Below are 24,833 nucleotides of genomic sequence, written 5' to 3'. Positions count from 1 at the left end.
CTTTGAGGCGCACCAGGTTCCTGCTTTGTTTTCTTTTAGGCACCAGGCTAAAATACATATTTTAACCCAGACTTTTAATTACAAATTTTATCTTATCCATTTTTTCATGGTCTCCTTCTGTTTTCTAGATAGTTGTTATGATGCTAATGTCTAACAGATTGTTTTCAGTGACTTTTAAAATATATTGTGGTTTTAATTTAACAACCTTTAGCAGAATTCTGAAGCGGCAGCTTGGAAATATCTTAAATAAATAAAACAGGTAATACAAATATTTCAGGTAACTCTGGTTCTGGGCTCAGATCCCCCACGCAGATCCCCCATCTTTGTGCTGCGCTCCCAAGAGCCTCTGAATTGGATGCTACCATCTCCACCTGGAAAAAATTGGACCTTCCAGGTGAGGAAGGGAAAATGGGGAAAAGAACTTGCAAATGGGGGTTGTACAGTCAGGTGCCTCTTCTAACAAAGAGGATGACAAAATAATGTTGGAACTAATCAATGGATTCCATAACAACACATGCAAAGGGATTTGCACTTTAGCCTCGTTTGATCTCAGGACCACCTTGTGTAGTACTATTTCCATTTTACAGAGTGGGAGGAAAGTGAGCGGAGAGAACCTGAGAATCCATGGGTGAGGTAGTATTTGAACTTTTGACCTTCCAGGTCAAAACGCAATGCTTTTTATTCTTAGTGTTCTTAGGTCTGAGAGATCAGAGAAGGACCAGATCCTTCCAGCCAGTTTCTTTATATTCCTCCTACTAACAGATTTCCCCTGGGTCCAGTATCACAGCCCTCGGACCAGTGGCTTCTGCTGAGATAAACATCCCAGAGACACGAAGGAGCCTGCTACAATGGGCACGCAGGGAGCACGGAGGGGTCACCTCACTGGCTGAGTACCATGGAGTCAACACTATTTACACACACTTGGGGGCTGGTATGGGCAATAAATGTAGATGTGCTCTGCTCTCAGAGGGGAAGGGTGGCCATGGGTTGGTGTGGCATGGTGCTAATTCTATGGGAGAGAGGGGCTCTGCTTGGTGGGGAGAAGAGCAGTGTCTCTAAGATATTGGATGGCAGGTGTAGTATTTTGTGGTTTCCAGCAGTAATTAAAGAACAAATAGCAAAGGGAAGACTTTTACAGACAACAAGTGGGGACCAATAAACCTCATGGTGGGGGGAATCCGATCCCAGCCTCTGCTGCTGAACTCACTGTGCCTCACCCCCACCTGTGCCTCTACTGACCCCGGACCAGCGAGGCTGCAAGCATCCTTGTCACCTCTTCAGTAAGTGCATTGTCCATGCAAACACAGATGTTTTTAAAAATCAGGAGAATTTAAATCCCCCTTTTTTTAACTTTTCAGATTTTTCTGCAAACTTGGGGCGTACTCCAAGTTTGAAGAAACACCAGCTTGCAGTGAGTGTGCCCACTTTCTGCGGATTTAAGTGTCTACAGGCAGGGGGCTCACTTTGAAATTAGATACATTGATAGGTCTAGACTCACTTAACATCAGCTAGAGATATTTGTGGGGACAAAAAGGCAAGCAGTGTTTTGCTATTCTGGGCAGACAGCACCGCCACCTCTTGCAATATTTAGGAATGAGCAGATAAGATTAATCTCAACATTTATCCAGGGTTGCCCCTATTACAAGTCACTGTGTACATCATTCATTCCACTCTCTCTCCCAGGTGGGACTGCACCAGCAACCTGCAAGCTGCGTAGGAATTTCCTAAAGCCTGCACATTCTGCTTCTGAGCGCCAACTTCAACCTCTGAGGAGCTGCCTGAATTCTGACCCGCCTCAAGACTTTGAAGTTCATGTTGTCTTCTCCAAGGGAGCTGCTTCAAGGTGGGCCAGTATATCACTTGACAAGCAACTGTTCTTTATAGGGAAGAACTTTTGCAAAAGGTTGGTGAAGTGGATCTTGTAATGTTAAAATGAACTGAAGATTAGGGGAAGTGATGGAGCAGCCTGGGCACAACGTTGAACTTCATTTGCCACATTGATGCTGGGCTTAAAATGAGGCCCCCTTGGAGCAATACTATCACTTCTGGAAGTGATGTCATCGCATTGGTGATTTCGAGGCAGACACTCTGGTATTTTGGCAAAACTCTATGGTAAAAATACCCTTTACCATAGAGTTTCTGCTCAAACACCAGAATATCACCCTCAAGGTCACCAGCATAGTGACATCACTTCTGCAAGTGATGTTAGTGCATTGATGGTGGCCTCCCTCCACAGCTGGTAAGTCTCCTCCACCCCATTGGCCACTGGTTGCCAGGGGGGCCTACCATCCCTAGGTGTGTACCATCAGGACCTGGAGATTATCAGTTTTTAATTTCCCCAGTAGGTTTAGAACATCTTCCCCTCAATTTGACTCAGTTCTTCAGATTCCCTCTCTGAAAATAATGGCTATGGCATAAGTACATGCCCCACACTTTCCACAAAGAACACAGAAACAAAAATGTCATTAGCTTCTTCACTGTCTGTACTTCTTCCTTTAGCAATCCCTTTAGTCCTTGGTGATCCAAAAACCCAACTACTTCTCTGGTTGATTTTTTGGTCTGGATATATATAAATAAATGTTGTCTGTTTTGAGGCTTTTAGTCCTTAAATTCTTTTTTGCATGTCTAATTATTGACTTACATTTCTTTTGCCAGCACCTATGATCCCTTTTGTTCAATTCATTAAGACAGACCTTCCACAGTTTAAAATAAGTCTCTTTACTTTTTATAGCTTCCTTAACTTGTGTTGTTAACCATGCAAGCATTCTTTTTTCAGTTGAAGAGAGGCATTCTTTTTTCAGTTGAAGAGAGGCAAACAAGAACTCAGTGCTGGTTTGAGCAAGATTATGAATAAGAATAGAAAGGGATCCATTGATTGAGGAGCAGTGCTTGGGATGCATTGTGGTATTTGCTTCTCTGTGTTGTTATTCCTGGGATCTGATATATTATGGTTGTGTGATTAACAATATGTTTTCTTCTAGGATACTGGCCCATTTGACTGTGGAGCTTTATGCCCTGAAAAGATCCCCACATCAAAGTTTATTCTTAATATTGAAAAGTGAAGGAAATGCCCAATGGATGGTTCGTGTGCACCACCTCACTGGCCAACTGCACGTACTGGTATGGGCCAGATCTCCAGCAGCAGTAGATTTGAAGACTCAAGGCTGGGATTGGACTGGCCATTTAGCTTACAAGGAAACCTTAGTGGGGTGGGTCACTGCCCTGGAGAGCCACTGGCAACCAGAAACTCTGCCTGATTTAAAATAGGGGCCGCTCAGATGAGACCTGGCCTGCTGTGCCAGAGCCCCTCGGGGATGGGGCGGTATAAAAGTTTAAATAATAAATAAATAAATAAATAAATAAATAAATAAATAAATAAATAAATAAATAAATAAATAAATAAATAAATACAGTGGAACCTTGTTTTTCGTTGGTAATCCATCCGAAAAGAATAGATAAAAACCGAAACCAATGAAAACCGAGGCAAACTTTTCCATTGGAATCAATGTAAATCCAATTAATCCGTTCTAGGCACTCCAAAAAACATACCAAACACACATTTTGGGTGAATAAACATAGTGTTTAAAGCTGAAAACAGTAACAAACAATAACACTAGGCCCAGCTTCAGAGCCAGTGGACCAATGTCGCACCAGAAAGCCTCTTCAAGATTTGTCTGAAATGGGGCAAGACATTGTCATTAAACTAGTTGCAGACACTGCCTGCAACAACTTTGTCCGTGTGATTTTTCTCCACAAACCCTTGCACCTTACTGCAAATCGATGAAAACCGAGGCAAATCAATGAAAATGGAGACAAATTTTTCACTGAAAAAATCGATGAATACTGAAACTAGAAAGTCCTATCATGATCTTTTAAAGACCAAAAAGAAATTACATCTTACAAAGATTTGGAACAATCTCCATCAAGCCTTTAACTCCAGAGACAGCAAAAGCTTTTGGCGCATAATTAATTCAAGTGCCAGCGAGCCCTATACAACCATCAGTTCTCAGATTTCAGTGGAAGCATGGAGGACACATTTTACAGCCATTTTCTGCAATCCAGAACTTTTGGATATTCCATGTGCAACTGGAGCAGCAAAGCATTTACCAGAATGGCCTCCTGTCAGCTGCGATGAGGTGGTCACCCTTATATCTAACCTAAAACAAGGGAAAGCGCCAGGGCCTGATGGCCTGCCACCTGAACTCTTTAGAAGAAGATTCCGGAGTTCTGGGCCCCTATTTTGGCTACCCTGTTTACCAAAATTAATAACAGTGGCTGTATCCCGAAAGTATTGGACTGAAGCTATCATTGTACCTCTACATAAAAAAGGTGATCCATCAAATCCATCTAACCTATCGCCCGAATAAAGAAAGCTTGCTTTCAGTGGCTAGTAAGCTTTACGCAAGGTACCTTATGATGCGATCTCACTGCCTGAGGTCCTCTTCAGTGCTAGTTGCCCAGAACAGATACAGGATATGCCACAGGTAAGAATCCACCCTTGACCATTGTCCTGTGTTTTTTTTAAATCATTTTGGCGGAGAAATATTGCCACCCCAAAGGGTGAAGGAGAACTTCTTGCGGCTTTCCTAGATCCTGAAATGCATGTTGACTCTATCCCCGAGGAATCAGCTGCTTGGGAAAAATTGAGCGAAGCGTTAGAGGAATAGACCAGAGATTACTGTTTCTTATTAAGCCAGTTGTATTCCTCAACTACCTGTCAAGTTAGATTTGTGATCGTGCTGGCGGCTTAACTTCACCTATAGTTTCTAACAAAGGGGAGTCAAGCAGGGTTGTATTGCTTGCTCCTCTCACCTGTTTCAATCTTTATTTCGCGACCTTGCTCCTCATTTATCTCAGACTGAAAGTCAAGCACCCATTTTGGGACAAAGACCCACATGTGCACTGCTCTATACAGAGCGACACTGTGTTACTGTCATGCAGGTCCAAGGTGGGCCTGCAAGGGAACTACTTCAAAGCCTTTGCGACGGTACTGCACCGAAACAAGTGCCCTGTCGAGTAAAATTACAAGCAAATCCAAAGTTGCTGATTTTTTCGAATTCAAAAAAAAACTCAGCCGCGTGGAAAATAAGCAATGATACATTGATTGAACAGGTCCATTCATACAGATATTTAGGAATCACCTTCCACCATTCGCTTAACCTGGACCTCTCAGTATCCACCGGACTCCTCAATACAAAGTAAAACCAAAGTGTTGGCAATATCCAGATTTTTTTTTTTTTTCACACCAGAAGGCGGTCCAATTTTTTCCCTGCCGCAATGGAAGTTTTTAAGTTGAAACTACTGACAATATTACTTTACGGAGCCCCAATCTGGGGAGCAAAAACCGCTGAGAAATTAGAGAGTGTTCAATCTTTTGTTTTAAATTTTTTAAAATGCGTTTATTGGGTCTTCCCAACTCAGTCCGCATTACCAAGTTCTTTGTTTAGAAACCGGAACCAAGACCCGATTTTTTTCCGGGTTTGGCTTTCTTTGTTTTAAATACTGGCCTTAGCCTTCACTTTAGAGCTATCCCTCCCGAGGCAGTCTGACATATCTCCTGCATTAAGCGACCAACTTCCACTCCACCTGGCACACCAAAATTAATCAATCAAATAAACAACATAGGTGTATCTTTTGACCAACTCCTACTGATGGACGAAAGACAGGGCTTTCGGAGTTTGAAACAACGATACTCTTGACATTGAAGGGCAGCTTCTCCACGGCTGGAGCCTGCAGAACTTGTTCTCCCCACATTTGTATGGCATTTCACCACCCACCATTGCGGGTTTTATGGCTAAATATCTGGTAATTTAATCAATCCACATCTCCGTAGATATTTTATGCTTGCTTTCGGCTTAATGTGCGTACCGACTGCCCAAACAAGGGGCAGATGTCATGGCATCCGGGAGGAACAGGACTTGTTCCTGCGCCAGAGCCTACCCGAGAACAAACTGAACACGTGCTCGCTTCATTTTGTAAAGATTTGGCAGTCCCTGCTTCGGTTTGCTTTTTTCTCGAGGCCATCTTGAAGAAATTTTCAGTGAGATCAGACAAGGAAATAGTTTCATACTTGCTTAGTGACCATCATCCCCACACTACTGAATCAGTTGCCAGGTTTTTAACAAAGGCACTTGGATCAAGGGTGAAACCTTTGTGTAAATTTTAGTCAATTGGTTTTAACATAATTTGCATTTTACCACTTTTTATATGCCATTAAAGGTATTGTATTTGTATTTGTATTTGAATACTGAAACCGATGAAAACCGAAGGCAATGAAAACCGAGGTTCCACTGTATTGCTTCACTCACTGTTGCTGATAGCACAGAAGGAAGCAACAGGTGTGTCCATGCCCATTACTGATACTGCTGGCTAGGTCTAAACATCCCCTGCGGAACTAGATTTTAACTTCAGCAAGGAGCAACAGCCTTGCTTCTCCCTGAGCCATTATAATATCCCATTCCACCCCTGCTTCAGGCTGCTTATATATCCTTCTTAAAAGTGGTGATATCTGGAAGGAACACAGAGAAGCATGTAATCTTCCTAACCCTCTTCTGCAATGTGATCAAATAGCTTCCCTGGTACCAGGTGGTGTTCCCGTGGCCTGTTTTGTAGCTAAGGTTGTGAGCTCCAGGTTGGGAAATACCTAGTGATTTTGGTGGTATAGCCTGAGAAGGGCAGGGTTTGGGGAAGGGAGGGGTTTCGGTGGAGTATAATGCTGAGAATCCACCTTCCAAAGCTGATCTGTCGCCTGGAGACCAGAGGAAACATCGGGAGATCTCCAGTCATAAATTGGAGGTTGGAAATCATATTTGTAGCTGTGACTCTTGGCTTGCTTTCTGCTTTTGCTAAAGTGACCAAAGGAGGCCCTAAATATTTGTGGGCTTCTTCATCCCACAAGGTCATTCATTCTTCTTTCCTCATTTCTGTTAACATCTCTCTCTCTCTCTCTCTCTCTCTCTCTCTCTCTCTCTCTCTCTCTCTCTCTCTCTCTCCATCTATCCACCCACCCCTCCCTCCCTCTATTTCTCAGCTGTGAGCCAATGTGCAGATATCTAAATGCGTGGATCCACCCACATTGAAAGAAAATATATTCTTCTTCAAACTTGGGGGAGCCCTCAGGTTTGCAGAAAAATAAAGCTGTGGTGGGCTTGCCAATATCAGTTGTGTGTGTGTGTGTGTGGGAGAAATCATGCCAGACTCAACAGCAGAAGATGTGAGAGTGGAGGGGCTTTGTGAGCCGCAGCATTGAGTGGTGGTGAGTTGGGGGCGGGAGTGGGACCCAGGAAGCAGAGGTTGGGAGCTGTGCCAAGCTTGTGGCTGTGTCTGTGGAGGGGGACACACAATGATATGTTTTAATTTAAAGTGGCAGCTGCTGGCAGTAACTGAGAGGGAATTAAAGCTAAGAGCGGGAAGGGATCCTCCCCCATGAGTATCAAGAGCTCCCACTTGTAAGAATGCAAGAGCAGCCCTAGTGGCCCATCTCATGCAATGGCCAAACAGTTACCCTGGAGACCAGAGGTGGGATCCAACCAGTTCTCACCACTTCTCTAGAAGTGGTTACTAATTTTTTCTGAGTGCGGAGAAGGGGTTACTAAAGCAACCTCCCTGCCCAATAGGGACTGGAGGTGTGTGTGCGCTTCCGCCACTGTTTGAATCCCACCACCATCGGAAACTGTTATTAAAATGTTTGGATCCCACCACTGCTGGAGACCCACGAACAGACCATAGAGGCCATCCCCTGACATTGCATCCTAGCACTTCAGAAAAGTTACTCCCTCTGAATGTGGAGGTTCCTTTTACTCATCATCTTCATGTTATCTAAGCATGGGTTTTCTTTCCAGGCTTCGCACAAAGTTGTAGTGAGCAGTGCAGAAATGGACTCGTCCTTGACTGTGACCCAGCGTACATCCTCTGAGCTGGCTCGTATCAGAGATCCTTTACAGTGGGTTGCAAGTCAGAAACTACCTGTGTTCACATCCTACACTGAGGCTGAGCACGTGAACAGATTCCTTCTGGTTGTTGGGATGAATGGTAGGCCATGTACTTGGGAGATCTCTCCACCGCAGAATGTAGGAAGTTCAAAGTGGTCACTGGTGATTGGTGGCATTGTTGAGTTGTCCTGGGAACTTGTAACGCAGCTGCTGCATCACCAATTCTATTTTAAGTCCTTGAAATCTCCTATCCCTATTCTTTTTGTGTGTTTATTACCCAACCTACTGTTACCCTGGCTGTATTTTCTTTTTCAATCAGTGATCATATCATGATGTCATGGTGACATTAGTGAAGGCAAATGAAGCCATGTTGCTCTCTGAATGGGTGTCTGGGGTAAGAAGAACATGTTCATACATTGCAGAGACCTTCAAGATGGCAGTCTATGTCTGGCTACACTATTCTGAATTAACCACTTGCCCTTGCAGTGAATATAGCAGAGGACGCATTTTCACATTGGCAAGGCTGACTAGTCAGTGCTTCATTGTCTTGATGTTCTGTGGGATCCAGAAATAAAGGAATAAAACCACCACCTTGCATCACAACAGTGTGCCTCATCCCACTTGCTATGGCAATAAAGAGCATCCTGCAAAGACACGTGCCTCCGCACAGTGAATGAAAAGTTTTGCCAGTTTGTGCCCCTACTGCTGAACTACCTTGAACTTACTCAGAGGCAGATTCCACACGGACCAAAAACAACAGTGTGAAACCGGTATAAAATGGTTTTGAATGGTGTAAAAGCAGGGGCGTAACAAGGCAGCCCTGGGCAAACTGTAGCCCTGGGCAAAACCTGAGTTGGATGCCCGCCCCCCACCACCATGGGCAGCCACTCCACCACGACCAAATTTTTTTTGCACCAGGACATTGGTGCCTGCAGGGGGTGCATTTTTAGACATATCAGCACCAAAATTTCAGCATATCATCAGGTGACTGTCCTTATGCTACTCCCCCAGTTTGGTGAGGTTTGGTTCAGGGAGTCCAAAGTTATGGACTCTGAACCCAAAACTTCCACCAAACACAAGCCATTATCATCAGGGCAGTCTCCTGGTCGAGACCCTGAAAGAGATTTTGAGACTGTGAATTCAGAAATGTATGCCCCCTCATATTCCTGCAACCCCATTGAGCAAGCAATACAGAAAACTCAATTGCACAGAACAAAGATTCTTGGGCATTAAATTTCTGGGATGTTCCTGCAGGGGGCGCATTTTTGGATGTATTGGCACCAAAATGTCAGGGTATCATCTGGAAACTGTCCTGATGGGACCCCCATGTTTGGTGCAGCTTGGTTTAGGGGGTCCAAAGTTTATGGACCCTCAAAGAGGGTACCCCATCCCACATTCTTTGCTAAGGAGAAGGGGATACCCTTTTGAGGGTCCATGGCTTTGGACCTGAACTCAAACTGCACGCAAACGCGGGGTGCCATCATGACAGTCTCCAGATGATACCCTATAAAATTTGGTGATGATACAAATCAAGAGATACCCTCCACCTGCAAGAACTGAATCCCAAAATTTGCCCAATAATCTTTGTTCTACGACCGAGACCCCTTTGTTACCAATCAGTAGGTTGCAACTGTGGGGTGCACATTTCTGAAGTCACAGTCTCAAAACTTTCAGGGTCTCATCAGGAGACTGCCCTAATGATACCCCCCCAGGTTTGGTGCAGTTTGGTTCAGGGGGACCAAAGTTATGGACCCTCAACCCTGTAGCCCTCATCTCCTATTAGCTCCCATTGGAAACAATGGGGGATAGGGGCACCCCCTTTGGGAGTCTATAACTTTGGACTCCCGGAACCAAACCTCACCAAACCTGGGGGGTAGCATGAGTTGAACCGGTCCTCCTGATGATACGCTGAAATTTCGGTGCCGCTAGCCTAAAAACTGTGCCCCCGCAGGCCAAAAATGGAAAACCACTAAAAATACCCAAAAACGAACCCAGCATTTTGATGCCCCCCACAAGGTGATGCCCTGGGCAGCTGCCCACCTTGCCCAATGGGCATTATGCCAGTGTGTAAAAGGGTTTACACTGTTTTCACACCATTTTCACACCACTGTTTTTGGCCCGTGCAGAATCTGCCAGAGGATGGGGTGCATAGAAGCTTTTTTGAAACAATTAGTTGCATTTTGCAACACCCCTTGTTTAGTCTGTAGAATTCCACCTCTGCTGATTCTGGTCTGAATGATGAACCTATGTGAAAAGTAAAGAGATTGTCTAGAGGAAATGGGGGGGGGGGGAGTGCACTTTCCTGTTGAGACTGGGAATCCCATGCTCCCTGTTGAGTCTGGGAATCCCAAGCATACCAGGCCATCTAGCTGAATATCTTTCTCTCTTATAAAATTTGAGGCCATGCAGTTTACTCCATCCCTTGCTTTAATGCGATGCCATCTGCCCTACTCTCTGGAAGATTCCATAGAGTACCATATGTAGAAGAAGTCTGTCTTTGTGAATCAGGAACTATTGAAACAGTACAAAATATTTTTATTCTTCTGCTCATTCTATGCTGAGATTCAGTCTAAGTTCTTAACCCTTATTCTTGCACTGAGAGCTGATTCCTCTGTTGCAGCATTGACATCATTTTTATTAAATAGCCCTTCCACAGATCTGTGTGAGGGGGTAGCTAGTTTCCTATATGGCTCTATAAACCTTTGCATTGTCAAAAACAAGTGTTAATGTTAGGTATTGTAAGGTATATAATATATGTATTTATCTAATTTTGTTTTCTGTTATGTTTTATATTACTTTTTAATGTTAATCAACTGTGTCTCCTTTTAATTATTATAATGGATTACAATTTTTTGATGCCAATAAAGCCATATGTATGTATATTCTGACACGTTGCAAAAGAATGGCATAGACTCAACCATCTGTTCCTTCTTTGCAGATGCCACATCAGTTCCTAAAGTGTTTGGGCCCATATTTCTGCCTCCCATCAGATCTGCAGAGACTCAACAACCCTTACCAGCTGCTGTAACAGTGGGGTGGGCGAGGAGACAGGAGCTCCTGGCAGAGGACAGCACTTCACTCCTGCTGCCCTCAGCCAAAACAGATGCTGAGGGAGCAGAGCCTGCACTGTGTCCTGGAGAACAGAAGCCCAGTCATGAGAACAAGGATACCCAGAGTGTGAGTTACCAAACTGACCATTTCCAGACTGGAGGCAATGAGGGTCCTCTGCCTATGCAATTTTTGAAGGGCAGGGATGGAGGGCTACAGGCATTCTCCTGTGTGCAGTCCTGCTGTGAGAGGTTATTGTGGAGGTATGAGGCTGCTTTGTATGTAGCCAAACCATGGATCCCTCCAGGCCACACTACTGCCTATTCTAACTGGCAGTAGCTCCTTTTTACTGGGGATGCCAGTAATATTGAATGATGGATCTCTAAGCCAGAATTCTGCAAATAAGATTCTTTTCTTCCATTTCCTGTACAGACACTTGCTCTTCTTGGGCAAGTTTGAGAATGTTGCTTTTTATTTCGTTAGTGCACAGGAAATTTGGACTGCATAGATGAGTCAACTGATGTTACCTTCCTTGGTTCTCAGCAGTGAGAAGTTTTCTCAGCAGCTGCTCTCTCTAAAGGCCCTCCAAAAGGCCCAGCACGTCATCAGTGTCAAAGTTAAGGCCACGCCTCTCTCCTGTAGGTTTCCTGTGTCTCACCTTCATCAACTCAGGCCTCTTTCCCAGAAGCTACTATGGCCTTCCAGGACCTTCCCTTTCACCTTGGTAATGTCCTGCTCAGCCTTGAGGTCTACAACTCTGAGGCGTTTGCTAAACAGCCAGGACCCTGTGTGGTCTCAGCGAACAGCCGAGTCTTTGTGGAGGTAAAGCTGATGTTGAAAGTGCAGGAATTGTTTTTTGTTGCAGGGGTTAGGCTCTCAAAATGAGCTTCCAGGGAGGAGACAGGGGCCCCAAACTGAAGGGTTTTCATCTGTGTAGGCATCACATTGTTCTGTCAGCACAGTTTGATGCCACAATCCATGACATATGCAAGTGTTGTCAAAATGCAGAACAATATGAGTGGTTTTACATGGTGTTTAACAAGCGGTGGTAGGACAGCTGGCCTTTCAGCATTACATATTTCATAGCCTTGCAGGTAAGGGAATTCTGCGAGATTTACATAGTGAGATGACAAAATGCAACTGCAATCTTTTCTCACCTATTAACATTTAACAATCTGCTGGTCATTCCTGTTATATGAAGGATTTTCCAACTTCTCAGTCCACTCCTAAAGAATGAAACATCCAGTTGTTTAAGAACCCCATAATAGTCAACCAGAAAACAAGGCAGCAAATGATAAACCTAAAAACCATACATAACCAAGGATTTAAAAAAAAATCTTAAGCAACCACAAGGACTTTCTACTTATGTGTAATCTAAATAATGTACACTGCCCACTGCTACAAGAGTGTGGATGCTGGCATTCCGTAAGAGCTGCATGTGATATTGCTGGGACAGAACTCTGTACCCACGAAGCTGTTTGTTTTCTTTATCTGCATGTAGTTAGGTTGTGTCAGTGGTTGAGTGGAATGTCTTGTTATTCAGGGCAAGCTTTCAGTGTCCTGTGACACTCTTTGCCCTTCCTCCCTGTTTACCAAAAGTAGAATTACAGGAATCAGAATTGTGGTGCCATTATGTAAGATGAAAAAAGTTTGATAAGAAAAACATATAAATTATTATTGGCAATACAGACAGAAACAGAAAGGGTTAAAAATATGATAAGATGGTGATCACAAGATCTAGGTATAGTTATTAAATTGGAGAACTGGGAAAAGATTTGGAGAAAGAAATTGAAATTTACTAATTGCATAAATGTAAAGATGGTATTTATAGCTGGTAAGGTTAGCCAAGATGTATGTAAAAGTGAAAGATGTTTGTTGGAAATTCAATCAAGATAAAGGAATGTTCATTCAGATGTAGTGGGGATGTAAGAACATTACACAGCATTGGTATTAAATTTATAAACTGACAAAATGTAAATTGGATTATAATTTTAAATTCAGACCAGAGATGTTTTTGTTAAATATTTTGGATCTAGTCATAGGAAAAAAAATGAAAAAATAATATTTTACTGCCCTGGCCCCTGCCTGGTGGAATGCTCTTTCTCCATGCAGTGCTAGAGGCCCCTCAAGGGACTAACAGATGGGGAGTTCCATGCGGGGCCTGCTAAAACTGAGTTGTTCAAGCTTGCAGACTTTGGGGGGGGACCCGACCTTTAGCTGATTCTGCCCCTCTCATTGCTTACCCCCAAGTGCCCACTGGCTGTGCATCTGAACCATCTGCACCAGCTTCTCCCAGAATTTGACCACTCCCAGGATTTGATCACTGGGGTGTGGTGTCAGACGCCCTTTATTAACATTAATTATTAACTATTTATTGATAGATGCTGCTGCTATAGTTTTAAAGTTCTGTATTTTAAATTGGGGTTATTTTATTTGTTTTATTATGTTTGTTGTTGTTTGTTGTACACCGCCCTGAGCCCTTTGGGGGTAGGGCGGTTTACCGAATTAAATAAATAAATAAATAAATAAATAAATAAATAAATAATCTCAGCTGCAAGAATTCTACTAGCAAAAAAATTGAAATCTATACAATCTCCAACAGTGAAAGACTGGTGAAATAAATTGGTTGAGTATATTGTAACAGAAAATTATCAACACTGATCAAATACCAAAATTGGGAAAAATTTATAGAGTATTGGGAATTAACTGGTAAATTATATTTAACAGCAAAAGAGAATATCAATGAGTCTTCAGCACTAGGGAAAGATGAAATGCTTTTGTTTGATACGAGCAGCACATGAATGATAATGAAGGGGGGTTAAAGAGGAATATGTAATGGAAGAAGTAAAGTGATTATAATAATTCGTAACGAGATCATAAAGACTGAAAAGATAGAATTATTGTTCTAGTGGGAAGTGTTTTTATTTTTTAATTATAAGATTTATAATATAGTCAATGTAAAGTATTGAGGGAAAGTCAATTGTATTTTCTTTTTTTCTGGTTTTCTATATACAGTACATTTTGATGGTTAATGTAATATTTGTATGAAATAATTTAATAAAGATCAAATAAAAAACAAAAGTAGAATAAATCACGCAAGTAAAATAATTCAAATTTAATTTATAAAGTTTGTAGAATCCAGGTTTTGTTGGTTCACATTTTTTTAAGGATAACAGTCTTGCCTCTGGGTTTTCAGAGAACATGATCGCCTTTAGGAACTTGGGGACAGCCATTTCTGTAACATTGGTTTCTGGAGGCTTTTGGAAAGATGAGCATGAGGGACCCCATAAGTAAAACTTAATTACAGTGCAATTCAGGGGAAGGTCTCTTGTAGGATTGCCTGTTATCCAATTTTCCACTATGACTGGGGGCGGGGGGGGGGGGGGTTACCTCCTGGCCATTTGCTAAGTGAGGCTTTTTCATGTAATGGAGGAAATAGGAAAGATGAATTTTTAACTCTCTTGTTCCTTTGAAGGCTAAGAAATCTGCTGTCCTGTAACTTTAAGACTTTTGCAGCACAAGGCCTACAGCCGATGTTAGCTTTCATTTTCAGCTCCAAGTTTTCTGTGCTTCAAAACCAGCTTCTCTAAACTCTGCAGTTGTCTTTAGCTACTTTCCCTGTTATCATCTCCGTATTGATTGAGGTATGAAAATATAAGAGAGAGGGAGCAAAAGCCTGTGTTGCTTAACTGTATTAGTATTTTGTCTTGGGTTCACCTTTTGACTTCTTGGCTGTCCCTGGTCACATGGACTATATCCCTGACCTCACTGGTCCAGCTCTAGGTGGTTGGATTATCAGGATTCACCTTGCTAGATCTGCGCCTTCCATAAGTTGGCAACCCTAGTCCCTTGAAGAGGAGACCAGATATAACTTGCTGTGTGTTTTAGGATAATAGTTACAGTGCAGGAAAGAACTGAGAAAATAGATTGAATCCACAGACTTCATGCCAGGTTTAATCTGTCAGGAAATCTGACAGTAGGCCATTAATGCTCACTGAGGAATGATTTCTCTTCTATTACGTATCAATGAATTGAAAATGGCTGCAGTTTGGTTCATGGCAAGGATAAAATAAAATCTGATTTGATATCTATGTTGTAACACCTCCATGTGGAATTTGTTGTGTCATAAATGCTTTTCAGAGCCTGGCATGGCTTCTCCTCAGGATAGGAAAGGCTCCAGGAGTTAGGCAGCATGGGGGATGCAAAGGGGGCTTGTGTTTCAGCCCCAGTCCTGGCACAACTGAGTGGGGCCTAGTACATCAAATACAGAAGTCAGTCAGTCAGTGTGGGAAAGGTATGTGAAAACTCTTGTTTTCAAACTACATGGTGTTTTTCTCTTCCTTTCAGGCTGCTTTGGCTGCATATGACTTGTGTCTTGGCTTCACCATCCGGCAGTGCTTCCTCTCTCCCTTCTCAGATGCTTCATTATCCTCTCCATATGTGCTGATCCAACATGGCTGTGTGGCTGATGCTCATGTCACTTTGTCAAGGTCTGAGCAAGCAGCCCAGGGCCACACATTACCTCCAGGATATCAAGAGCGCCAACGACTGAGTTTTGTGCTCCAGCCCCTCTTCAATGACTCCGTTCAGTTCCTGCATTGCCACCTGACACTCTGCAGCAGAGAGCCTTGGGGCTCTACCAAGCTGAACGGCCTAATCCCCAAGGTCTCTGGCGTCACACTAAGGAGTGGCTGCTGTTCTCTAGTAGATATTGGTTGGCAGGACACTTCCTTATCTAGTGTCAGTGTCATCAAAGCCTTAGTGCTTCAAAAGACAATGTCCTGCCTGGGGAGGAGTTGGAGAATCTTGATCCTGACCTGCTCCTGGGCTTCCCATTGAATGCCTGTAGGAGATGAGAGCGAAGCTCCTTGAATGGGGTGAGGGGAAAGGTTATCTGGGCAGGAGGCCAAAAGCCCTCCTCTTAGTTTGAGGTCCATCTGAGATTGTCAAGGGGAAGGGGAGGTATTCAAATATTTAAAATAAATGACAAGAGGTATCTAGGACCAGCCAATGATGCCTAGTGCTTTCCAAGCTGTTGAGGACATGGCATTTTTTAAAGGAGGTTTTTGTTTCAGTGCCAGTCTGAGAATGAAGCCTGCAAGGTGGGAGAAGAACTGGCCAGCGGACGCTTCCAGCGGACCATCTCAAAGCCCATCATAGTTACTGTGGAGATTCCACCAGGAGCAGCAGCTCCAAATCTGAGGCCAGGTAGGAGCTTGGTATGAATTGTGGAGTTGGGAGAGGCATTCTAATCCACCACTTCTATTGTAGTATTGACTATGCTTGTGGTGGGGCTCCCCTTTCTAGTAAAACCAGAGAGTGGAATTAAGAGGCCATGATGTGAGAAGGCTCCACGCTGCAGACTTGTAACTATCCAGGAGCCCCATCTCAATAGAGGCTTATTCATAATTCTGCTCTCACCAAGCTTGATACTCAGACTATGTCAATGATCCTCAGCTGGCCTGCCTTGAGAAGCAAAGGTGCTGTGCTGGCAATAGAATTCAGCCCTCTTTTTCATGGTAAAAGGGGCTTGCTATTTGCAAATTCCCCTGTTTTCTATCACCTTATTGACTTTACCAACCTTTTCGGTAGATCGTTTTCTGCTCACCCAGCGAGGAAAAGCACCAAAGAATGTAAACCACTCATGGAAGACACAGCCTGTCCCATGTAAGTAACAAATTGTGCTATCTTACTGGCCTTGTTTCCCTGCGATCGGTTCTGCAGGTGGATTCTGTCTTCAACTCAGAGAGGAGTGGAATCAAGTCCTATTGCATTGACTTTGCAGCTTTGTATGTGAACAGATATCCAGAGGGCATGGCGCTAATGGATCACTTCCTGCTTCTGGAAGACTGCTGGAACAGGAGCAAGAGACCTCTTGCCAGCCCTACTTAGAACCTTGATCCATCTACTTCAACAGCTTTTCCTAAACATAGAAATGGAACTAATTTTCTGTCCTTGTCTTCTTCTCTACAGCCACAGCTGCCCAACACCTTGAGCTCCCAGCGGTAGTTGGCATAGCCTTCTCAGCCTTTATCATTGGCATCTCCCTCACTAGTGGGCTCTGGTTCATTCATTCCCAGACAGGTAGATGTAAAACTGCTTACAGTACCACAGGTAACTACTTTCATTTAAACCTCCCAGCTCACATCCATGTAAACATAGTTAATATGTTATAATGGGTTTTCCTAGGTTTTGCCTAGCATTTGCTTCACTGAAATTGTGGGTTATACCCACTCACTGTTCCTATGCCTTTGGTAGGAGCTAGACCACAACCTCTGAACCTAATATAGCTTTTCAGGGCATTAGCCATTTGCATTAGGCACAGAAGGCACGAGTAGGTCTATGCTGTTCAGCATGGTGTTTTCTCTCCCTGTCATAGTGAGTTCTGTGTGATCATTTCCTTTGTAGCTGGGTTCTAGTTAAGGTCAACTGGGGGAATGTCAGGTTGCCAACCTCCCGGTGGCCAAGCAACTGAGATCACCTGGAGGAAATGGCCGCATTGGAAAGTACACTCTTATGATATTATTATACCCATTGAAGTCTCTCCCCACCCCAAATCCTACCCTCCTCAGGTTCTACACCCCTCCCCCACAAACCTCCAGATATTTCCCAGCCCAAAGCTGGCAAACCTAGGGAAACATGGCCTTTAGGTGACCTGTGACACTGTGGACACAGTGGCAAGGAAACTCCTGGACTTAAATACATGGAGGGGATTTCGTGCTGAGCACAATCTGTGGACAGTAAGTTATGACAAGAAGATGTCAATATTTTCTTTGAATAATTATATCCGTCAAGTGACCCCCATGGAGGAAAAACAGAGATAAAACAAAAGTAGGGCCAAACTGTTGTAGTAGTGATGAGTAGGAGTCAGAAAGGAAGAAGAAGAATTTGCATGTGCAGGCCACCTGCTTGTTCCTGATATTTTTTGCAAACATCATTATGCATTTCCAAGCTTTCTTTGAAACAGCATCATCTGGAAACTTGCTTCCATTTAAAAAAAAAAAACTAATTGAAGTGTCAGAATTATGAAATATACAGAACTAAACATTGTTGATTCTAACTTTGTTGTGCCTGGCCTCCCACATTTCCACTTGGGTTGCTTTCAAATGGGAGGCTTTGCTCAAGCTTGGCATTCAAACTGGAGTGGGCCTGTTAGAGCTACAACAGCACGCTGTCCCCTAATTGTTTGTTTTCTTCTGGTTTTTCCCGAATTGATTTGATACGATCTTTCTGAAAAGACCATGAAGTATGTTGGCATACTATGTGGATGGGAGAGTGCATTTTTAAAAGACCCTGCTTGCTTTGGTTTAATTTTGCTTGCCTCTGTCTCCCACAGCCAAATGTTTAGCTTATTAGCATCTCAAGAAGCCTTCTCAAAGAAGGCTACACACTGAAATAGGGACCAACCAACAGCTGGCTGCCCAGAAAACATTAGGGTAATAAATACTTTTCACCTGTGCTCCTCTTGTTAAAGAGACCACACAGTCACAATCAAACAATTCCTTTGAACCCCCAGCTTTCATTTTAAAAAAGAAGTCTCCAGCTGTTTTTGTTACAGAAATACTTTTCCCCAAATATTTTTATAATGAAAAGAGCTACAAACTTATTTAAATAAAAAAGAAAGCTGGGATTCAGAGGAACTAGTTGATTGTGGCTAAGAGCATTATGACACCATAGAGATCTGGCAGGTACCTTCTTTTTTTTTAGTCCTCAGGAATGGCAAAGGGAAAGTGCATGGAAAATAGTGGCTGATGGAATGTCCATACATTCGGTCATTTTTTTTAGTCCTCAGGAATAGCAAAGGGAAAGTGCATGGAAAATAGTGGCTGATGGAATGTCCATACATTTTCATTAGAAGTTTTGTGCGCGCTTTCCTCCATGCCCAATGTGAATGCCTTTGCATTCATGGCAGCAGTGACAGGGAAACTATGAGCTCTTATTATATGGAGGCAACTCTCCCCTGCCTACTCCTTTAACAGTGGTGTTCAACTATGAGGCTGTTGTCACAAAGAGGAGGCCGTATGATGTCAAGAGAGACTGGGTGGGCACATGGGCTTCTGAGTGAATAGCCTTGATGACCGAAATTCTGCTGCTGTTCTCATTTCTGACATGGTTGTAAAGGAATTTATGTAGCAGATAAAAGTAATACCAACACTTAAATCATACTGATTTTATATTTAACTGGCTTGGCCTCCTCTAAGGCAGGGGTCCCCAAACTTTTTAAACAGGGGGCCGGTTCACTGTCCTTCAGACTGTTGGAGGGCCAGACTAAAAAAAACTATGAACAAATTCCTATGCACAAATGATTGTGAAATGTTTGATTTCACCTTTCAGCCTTTCTGTCATGGTCTATTTTTAGAACAGTGACCAAAGTATGTCAAGTACAGGGTGGGCTCCAAATATTGTTGGGGAGGCTGTGGAATACCTTCCCCTGTGCCATGGAACTTCTCTCCCTAATGAAAGACTGACCGAACCCAGGATGCAGGTATCTTCCATGGGTTCTTTTTTCCTCCCTAGCAGCCAGCTGTTTACTCCGGCCAGCCTGGCTGATGCAATGATGGAGTGAGGCGGAACAGGGCCTGAGAGCAACACATGGAGTAGCTGAGAGGGAGGGGCGGAGCAGGCGTTGCCACATGTAAGGTTTCCAACTCTGGGTCAGAAAATTCATGGAGATTTGGGGGTGCCATCATGTAACTGCAATCAACAGCCGTTGGGGCCGGTTCCTCCTCTCCCTCGAGCCCCCACTGCACATGAATGGAGCCATCGCCGCCATGCCTGGCAGGCTGGATAAATGCCTTCAGGGGGCCACATTTGGCCCCTGGGCCGTAGTTTGGGGACCCCTGCTCTAAGGCATGATGTGGGTGCTTGAGAATACTATATTAGCAGTCCTTGCAACCTTCTCATCTGCTGAGCTGGACTGAACAATGGTACTACAGCATGGGGGATGCAAAAGTTAGAACAAGCAGCTTCATATAAGCAACCCACTGCATTTTTCAAGCACTAGGGTGCTTCCTAGCCAATTTTCAGTGACCCCCACACCAGGACTGTTGCTTTTGCTGACTTTCGGAAATCATGTGTACCCTTCATAAACCCATGCAGTTGACTGACCAGTGTTTTTTATTCACCTGTGGGAGCAGTAGAAAGCACAATAGTGGGAAGGGAAACAAAGGGGCAGTAATTTTGCATTTTATATCATTCCCTCCCCACCAGATCCCAAAGAAGCAGCAGTTCCAAAGGCTCTGGCTACTTCCTCAGCTCCAGCTGGCCCTGTACATGGTTGTGTGCCCTAAGACAGTGCTACGGGACACAGGTATCTGTTGACAGGAGCAAAATGAAGTTGGGAAATCAGAAGGGCAAAAAACAATAGCTTTTTTAAAACAGCAAAATCTATTCCAGTTACTTCTGTTTACTAGAAATTAGTCTGAACAGATTTTAAAATTTAAATTTATACCAAAAAACCACCCCAATTGGAATCTGCTTAAAGAACAATAAATTGTGTAATGTACTAAGAAAAAAACCAATTGGTGAAAAGATCATGATGCACAATAATGAAAGTATGTATTTGTAAAAAATCACCTATCTGGAATTCCACAGAAGGGTGGGGGGAATAAGCATTTGGGAAATTCTCTTCCGCTTTGAATCCATTTTCTCCCTTGGTCATGCTTTTTAAATTATGGTAGGTTCCAGCAGGCAATATCCTGCTGTCTCTGTTGTTTTATTCTCTTTAACTGATGCTCACATGGCCTTAACCTTCCCTGTCACATAGAGGGCAGTGACTGTGCTTTGTCCCCCTCAGGCCATTGGAAGCTGTGCCTTTAAAAACTATGTACGAATGTCACTTCTTTCTGCACAGCTGGAGAGTGCTCCAAATATGTAGACACTCTTCCCTCGTGGCTGGAGACAGTCTGATTCTTTTGAAGCAAGGGCTGAGTAGAAGCAACCAAAATGAAACACTTGTCATCTCCACTAATAGCTATTCTGGAGTAACCTCTGTGGAAATGGTTTTCCCCAGGAACATGCATGTGCTTTCATATAACTTCTATACATTCAAATGAAGCTTGAACACCATGGATCTCACTCTCTAAGATCTAGACCAGGGGTGTCCTAGGACAAGGGGCGCTTCAGATGCTTATGGAATTTGACAGATTTCTCCATCCAGCCTACTGCCGGGCATGGACTAATTGGAACACTTGAACATTCTAGAAGTGCCAGAGCTTGGTTTACCACACCCCTGATCTAGATTGTTATGGCAACAATGCATTGGATTGAAAGTTGCCTTCTACAGTTCTTTATGTTTCAGATTTCTTCAGCGGAAATGGGCTGATGTGCCAAAAGATTCAGGAAGAGAGGGGGACAGTAAATTGCGGACAGTGAAAACTGCATTTCTTTCTAGCCATGCTGTCTTTTTCTTCTTCTTTTCAGGCTCTTGTAATTTCTTTTGCCAGCAGCCAGATACCCATTCTTGTGAACCTGCTTGTACCAGAGGCTCCCAGACTGAATGCTCCTGGCTTCAGACTTCGCAGCTAGCTCAATCAATACTTCTTGTCAGTCTCTAGACATTAGTTTAAATGTGTAATTCTGATGCTGATGGTAGCAGTTGGGGGATTCTGTTATTTGATTGGGACAAGCTGCCTCGAGAAATGTGCCTGTTTCTTCACAGAGTGGCCCTGTTTGACCACTCTGCTGAGTGGACAGTGTGGAATTCTTCTGCTCCAATCTATGCAAAATTATATTGCATTCCACTGTCGTATAACCAGTTTGCCATCACTTTGCCCCATACTGGCAAGCTGTTCAGTTATGCAGTGCCTTGCAGTCAGACATTTGTCTGTTTCAGGAATTGGGGGCAGGGATTGGTTGGTTAATGGTCTACTAAGGAAGCGTAGATGAAATATTGTCACGTTTGCTTCTTATCTTATTATCTTGATATGGGATGCAAGTGTTAATTGTAATGCACCATGTAAGTACGTTCAGGGTGCTCAATTGGGCAAGGCAAGAAAGACCTCTGGAAAATGCAGAATTCAAATTTGGCAGACAGCTGTCACACTACCAACCGTGTTGCCTTTTATTAAACATCTGTGCAGACAAATTGTAAAACTGCACCATACCTCTTTCACTAGACATTAAGAATGGTACTACTTTGACACTTCTTATGTCCATGTGGGCCAGATATGCTAGGGCAGGGATGTTAATGTCTCTGCTGCTGCCGCTATTGAGAAGTTGCCTGGGGATGCAGAACAGCCACTATGTTTTATCTCAGGTGCAACTCAGAAAGCCAAGCCCATCTTTTCTCCTGTAGTGCATTGGTTATAGTCCCCATAGACATGGTTCATTCTACCCATAAACTGCACCTCTGCCAGCTGTTTTACACAAGCCTTGACATTATATACCCTTCACTAAAAAGCTACGTCATAGAGCATCTTCAGAACCTGATGGAAGTCCTGTGAATGAAAATGGGCTGTAAAAGTCTAGATCACTGTGATTGCACTCCAACAAGTACTTCATTTGTTTTCAAACTGGGCACTGAGTTATAGGTTTAACGTCCCTCTTCCCCATCCCACCCTGCTCACTGGACAAACATTTTGTTCTTTGCCTTCTCCCAAATGCTGGAAACACACAGTTATTAAGACAGTGTAAATAGTTTATTGTTTTGTTTTTAAGTACAGGTATTTTTGTACAACAGTTTGTTTTAAAACGGGCATGGGCTGGGAAGGATAGGAGTTATATTCTGAGAAGCAGAGAAGGGATACCGATACATAATTACACTGAACACTTAATTTAAAAAACTGTTGGGGCTCTGGAGACAGTGCCCTGCTAACATAGAAAACAAAAATTCATGGCAACCTGCATATTCCTTTTAAGCAGCCAGCAGCTTATTATTTGCCAGTATTTAGTGTTCCTGCTGAAGACACAATAGGGGGCAAGTTAACATACAGTGACACCATTGGGCCAACTCTTACTATGGGGAAGGGCTGCTCTGTATGAGTACAAGCCCAGCCCAGCATGGGTATAGTTCTGTTCTTAAAGTATCGTGCAGCATTAAAGGCCGTGTCCCTGGCTTCATTTCACTCTTTAGCTCCTGGCTTTCAATCAACAAGCTAGTCTCCTACAAGAGGGTAGGAATGGAGACCAGATTTCCTACTGGCAGAACCAGGAGCATCTGCTGATCTACAGCAGTGGGGGAATAGGCCACATAAAATATTTCTGCCCCTCATGGTGAATGTTAGAGTCTACCTCATAGGTACCATGAACACCTATGTGTTTCTGGATACTCTGGGGTCTGATGTGCACTTTGGCGTGCTTCAGGAAAATTCTCAGATACAGTTCCCCATTCCATGTAACATTTTACTCCAGGGCTAGTAACCAAACAGTGACGTGATGCAGTTACCTACTACACTTTGAACATATGAATCTGCCTTCTACCAACTGCACAATTAATCCATCTGCTCCATTGGCACTGGCCCTTTGCCTTCCACTTTCCACGTGAGATCCTTGAAGTGGAGGCCCTGTGGTTTGAACCATGAACCAGCATTGGAAGCATGTGCTCTTTCACCCCCACCTACTTTTTGCAGATAAATTCCCAACCCCAGGGCAAGAGGGTTTCCCCAGAATGAACAAGAGGGTAGTGAAATCAGTCTTAGTCTGTGTCCAAAAGGGTACTGCCTAAACACAAGTCCACCAATTCCTTTCATCTACCTGCTGACTTTGTCCAGGCACATCCTTTCTACCCCTGCCCCTCCCCCCTTTCCGCAAGCCCTCATTCCAGTGATTTCTACTTGTCAACACTAACTTTGGTCACGTTAATAACAATCATACTGGGAAGCAGCATCTGACATAACACCATGCAGAAGTCCACCTCTTCAGTCCCCACAGGTATTAAATGGTTTCCTCTACTAAGTTAATTGCATTTTTAGACATTGGTAATGATTAAAAATGAGAACTGATTATGAAGACAGCCTAAGAGCACTCAAATAGGTTCTTTACCTAGTCTGCAGTGGCTTGAATCCCACTGAAAATTTCCACCAAAAGAATGAGTTCCATCAGTGTAGCATGATTCCTCCATTGCCCCGCCCCCTGCAACCCAGAATGCCCCCCTGAGCTTCTGCACATGGGGACTACCCGGGGTGGGGGGGGGGAGAAGGGAGACAGAACAGTGAAAACAGTACAAACCAACCCCTTTCTATCAGCAGGAATGATCAACAGGATCCAACCCAAAATTGCAATATAAAATCTAACACTGGCTCAGGGAAATGTTTTGTGTTCTAAAAGGGTGGGCTTATTTTTTGCCTCACTCCTCATGTATTCCACATGTTATCTGTATTTATACAAGTGGCACAGTGAGTCTATGTAAACATAGGTCCTTTCTTTATCTCCCTGCCCCCCTCCAAACACAGTATAAAAATGGGGAACTACTCTGGGACTGGGTATATATCATCAATATCATAGGCACCAGCCAATAGACATGTACCACTGCCAGCTTTCCCCCTAGTATAAATAATCTGCTGAACTATCATATCAAAGTCTGGGACAATTACACAGACATTTATGTGGTGGGCTATTGCCCGCACTATCCAATCAGTGGTGGGATTCAGACTGGTTCAGTAGAACCGGTAGCTAATCGTACCACTGCCCCCCACCATGGCCCACTTGAGCTGGGGGGGGCAAAGTAGCCGGTGGGGCCACGGCTTGCTACCAACTGCTTCCGACTCCTCCCTCGAGCTCCATCGGGAGGTTGAGCGGGGTCGGCAGCCGGTTCCGATTGAGCGGCCGGGGGGGGGGGGGTCATCACCCTGCTCCCTGCTCAACCAGAACTGGTTGTTAGATTTTTTTAATCCCACCACTGCCTCCACTACTCTG

The 24,833-nt window shown here is 43.7% G+C and overlaps 1 protein-coding gene across 5 annotated transcripts in view; it reads left to right on the top strand.

Moving 5' to 3' along the window:
• The window catches only part of LOC125430220 (transforming growth factor beta receptor type 3-like), a 32,054-nt gene extending 9,978 nt beyond the window's left edge, over positions 1-22,076 (top strand). For 3 of the 5 annotated variants that reach the window (XM_048492072.1, XM_048492071.1, XM_048492070.1), the window contains exons 4-16: positions 278-394; positions 763-931; positions 1,684-1,843; positions 2,982-3,120; positions 7,842-8,031; positions 10,870-11,108; positions 11,622-11,801; positions 15,327-15,644; positions 16,055-16,187; positions 16,572-16,646; positions 16,953-17,093; positions 20,190-20,289; positions 21,402-22,076. In XM_048492072.1, coding sequence (XP_048348029.1) covers positions 278-394; positions 763-931; positions 1,684-1,843; positions 2,982-3,120; positions 7,842-8,031; positions 10,870-11,108; positions 11,622-11,801; positions 15,327-15,644; positions 16,055-16,187; positions 16,572-16,646; positions 16,953-17,093; positions 20,190-20,269 — 1,941 coding nt within the window. In that variant the 3' untranslated portion in view covers positions 20,270-20,289; positions 21,402-22,076. The remainder of the gene's footprint in view (positions 1-277; positions 395-762; positions 932-1,683; positions 1,844-2,981; positions 3,121-7,841; positions 8,032-10,869; positions 11,109-11,621; positions 11,802-15,326; positions 15,645-16,054; positions 16,188-16,571; positions 16,647-16,952; positions 17,094-20,189; positions 20,290-21,401) is intronic. The other 2 variants (XM_048492073.1, XM_048492074.1) reach the window with 2 other exon arrangements.
• The last annotated feature ends 2,757 nt before the right edge of the window (positions 22,077-24,833 follow it).

This window comes from Sphaerodactylus townsendi, linkage group LG03 (assembly GCF_021028975.2).
Source record: "Sphaerodactylus townsendi isolate TG3544 linkage group LG03, MPM_Stown_v2.3, whole genome shotgun sequence".
Classification (NCBI taxonomy): Eukaryota; Metazoa; Chordata; class Lepidosauria; order Squamata; family Sphaerodactylidae; genus Sphaerodactylus; species Sphaerodactylus townsendi.
This window is presented reverse-complemented; position numbering and strand designations above follow the sequence as displayed.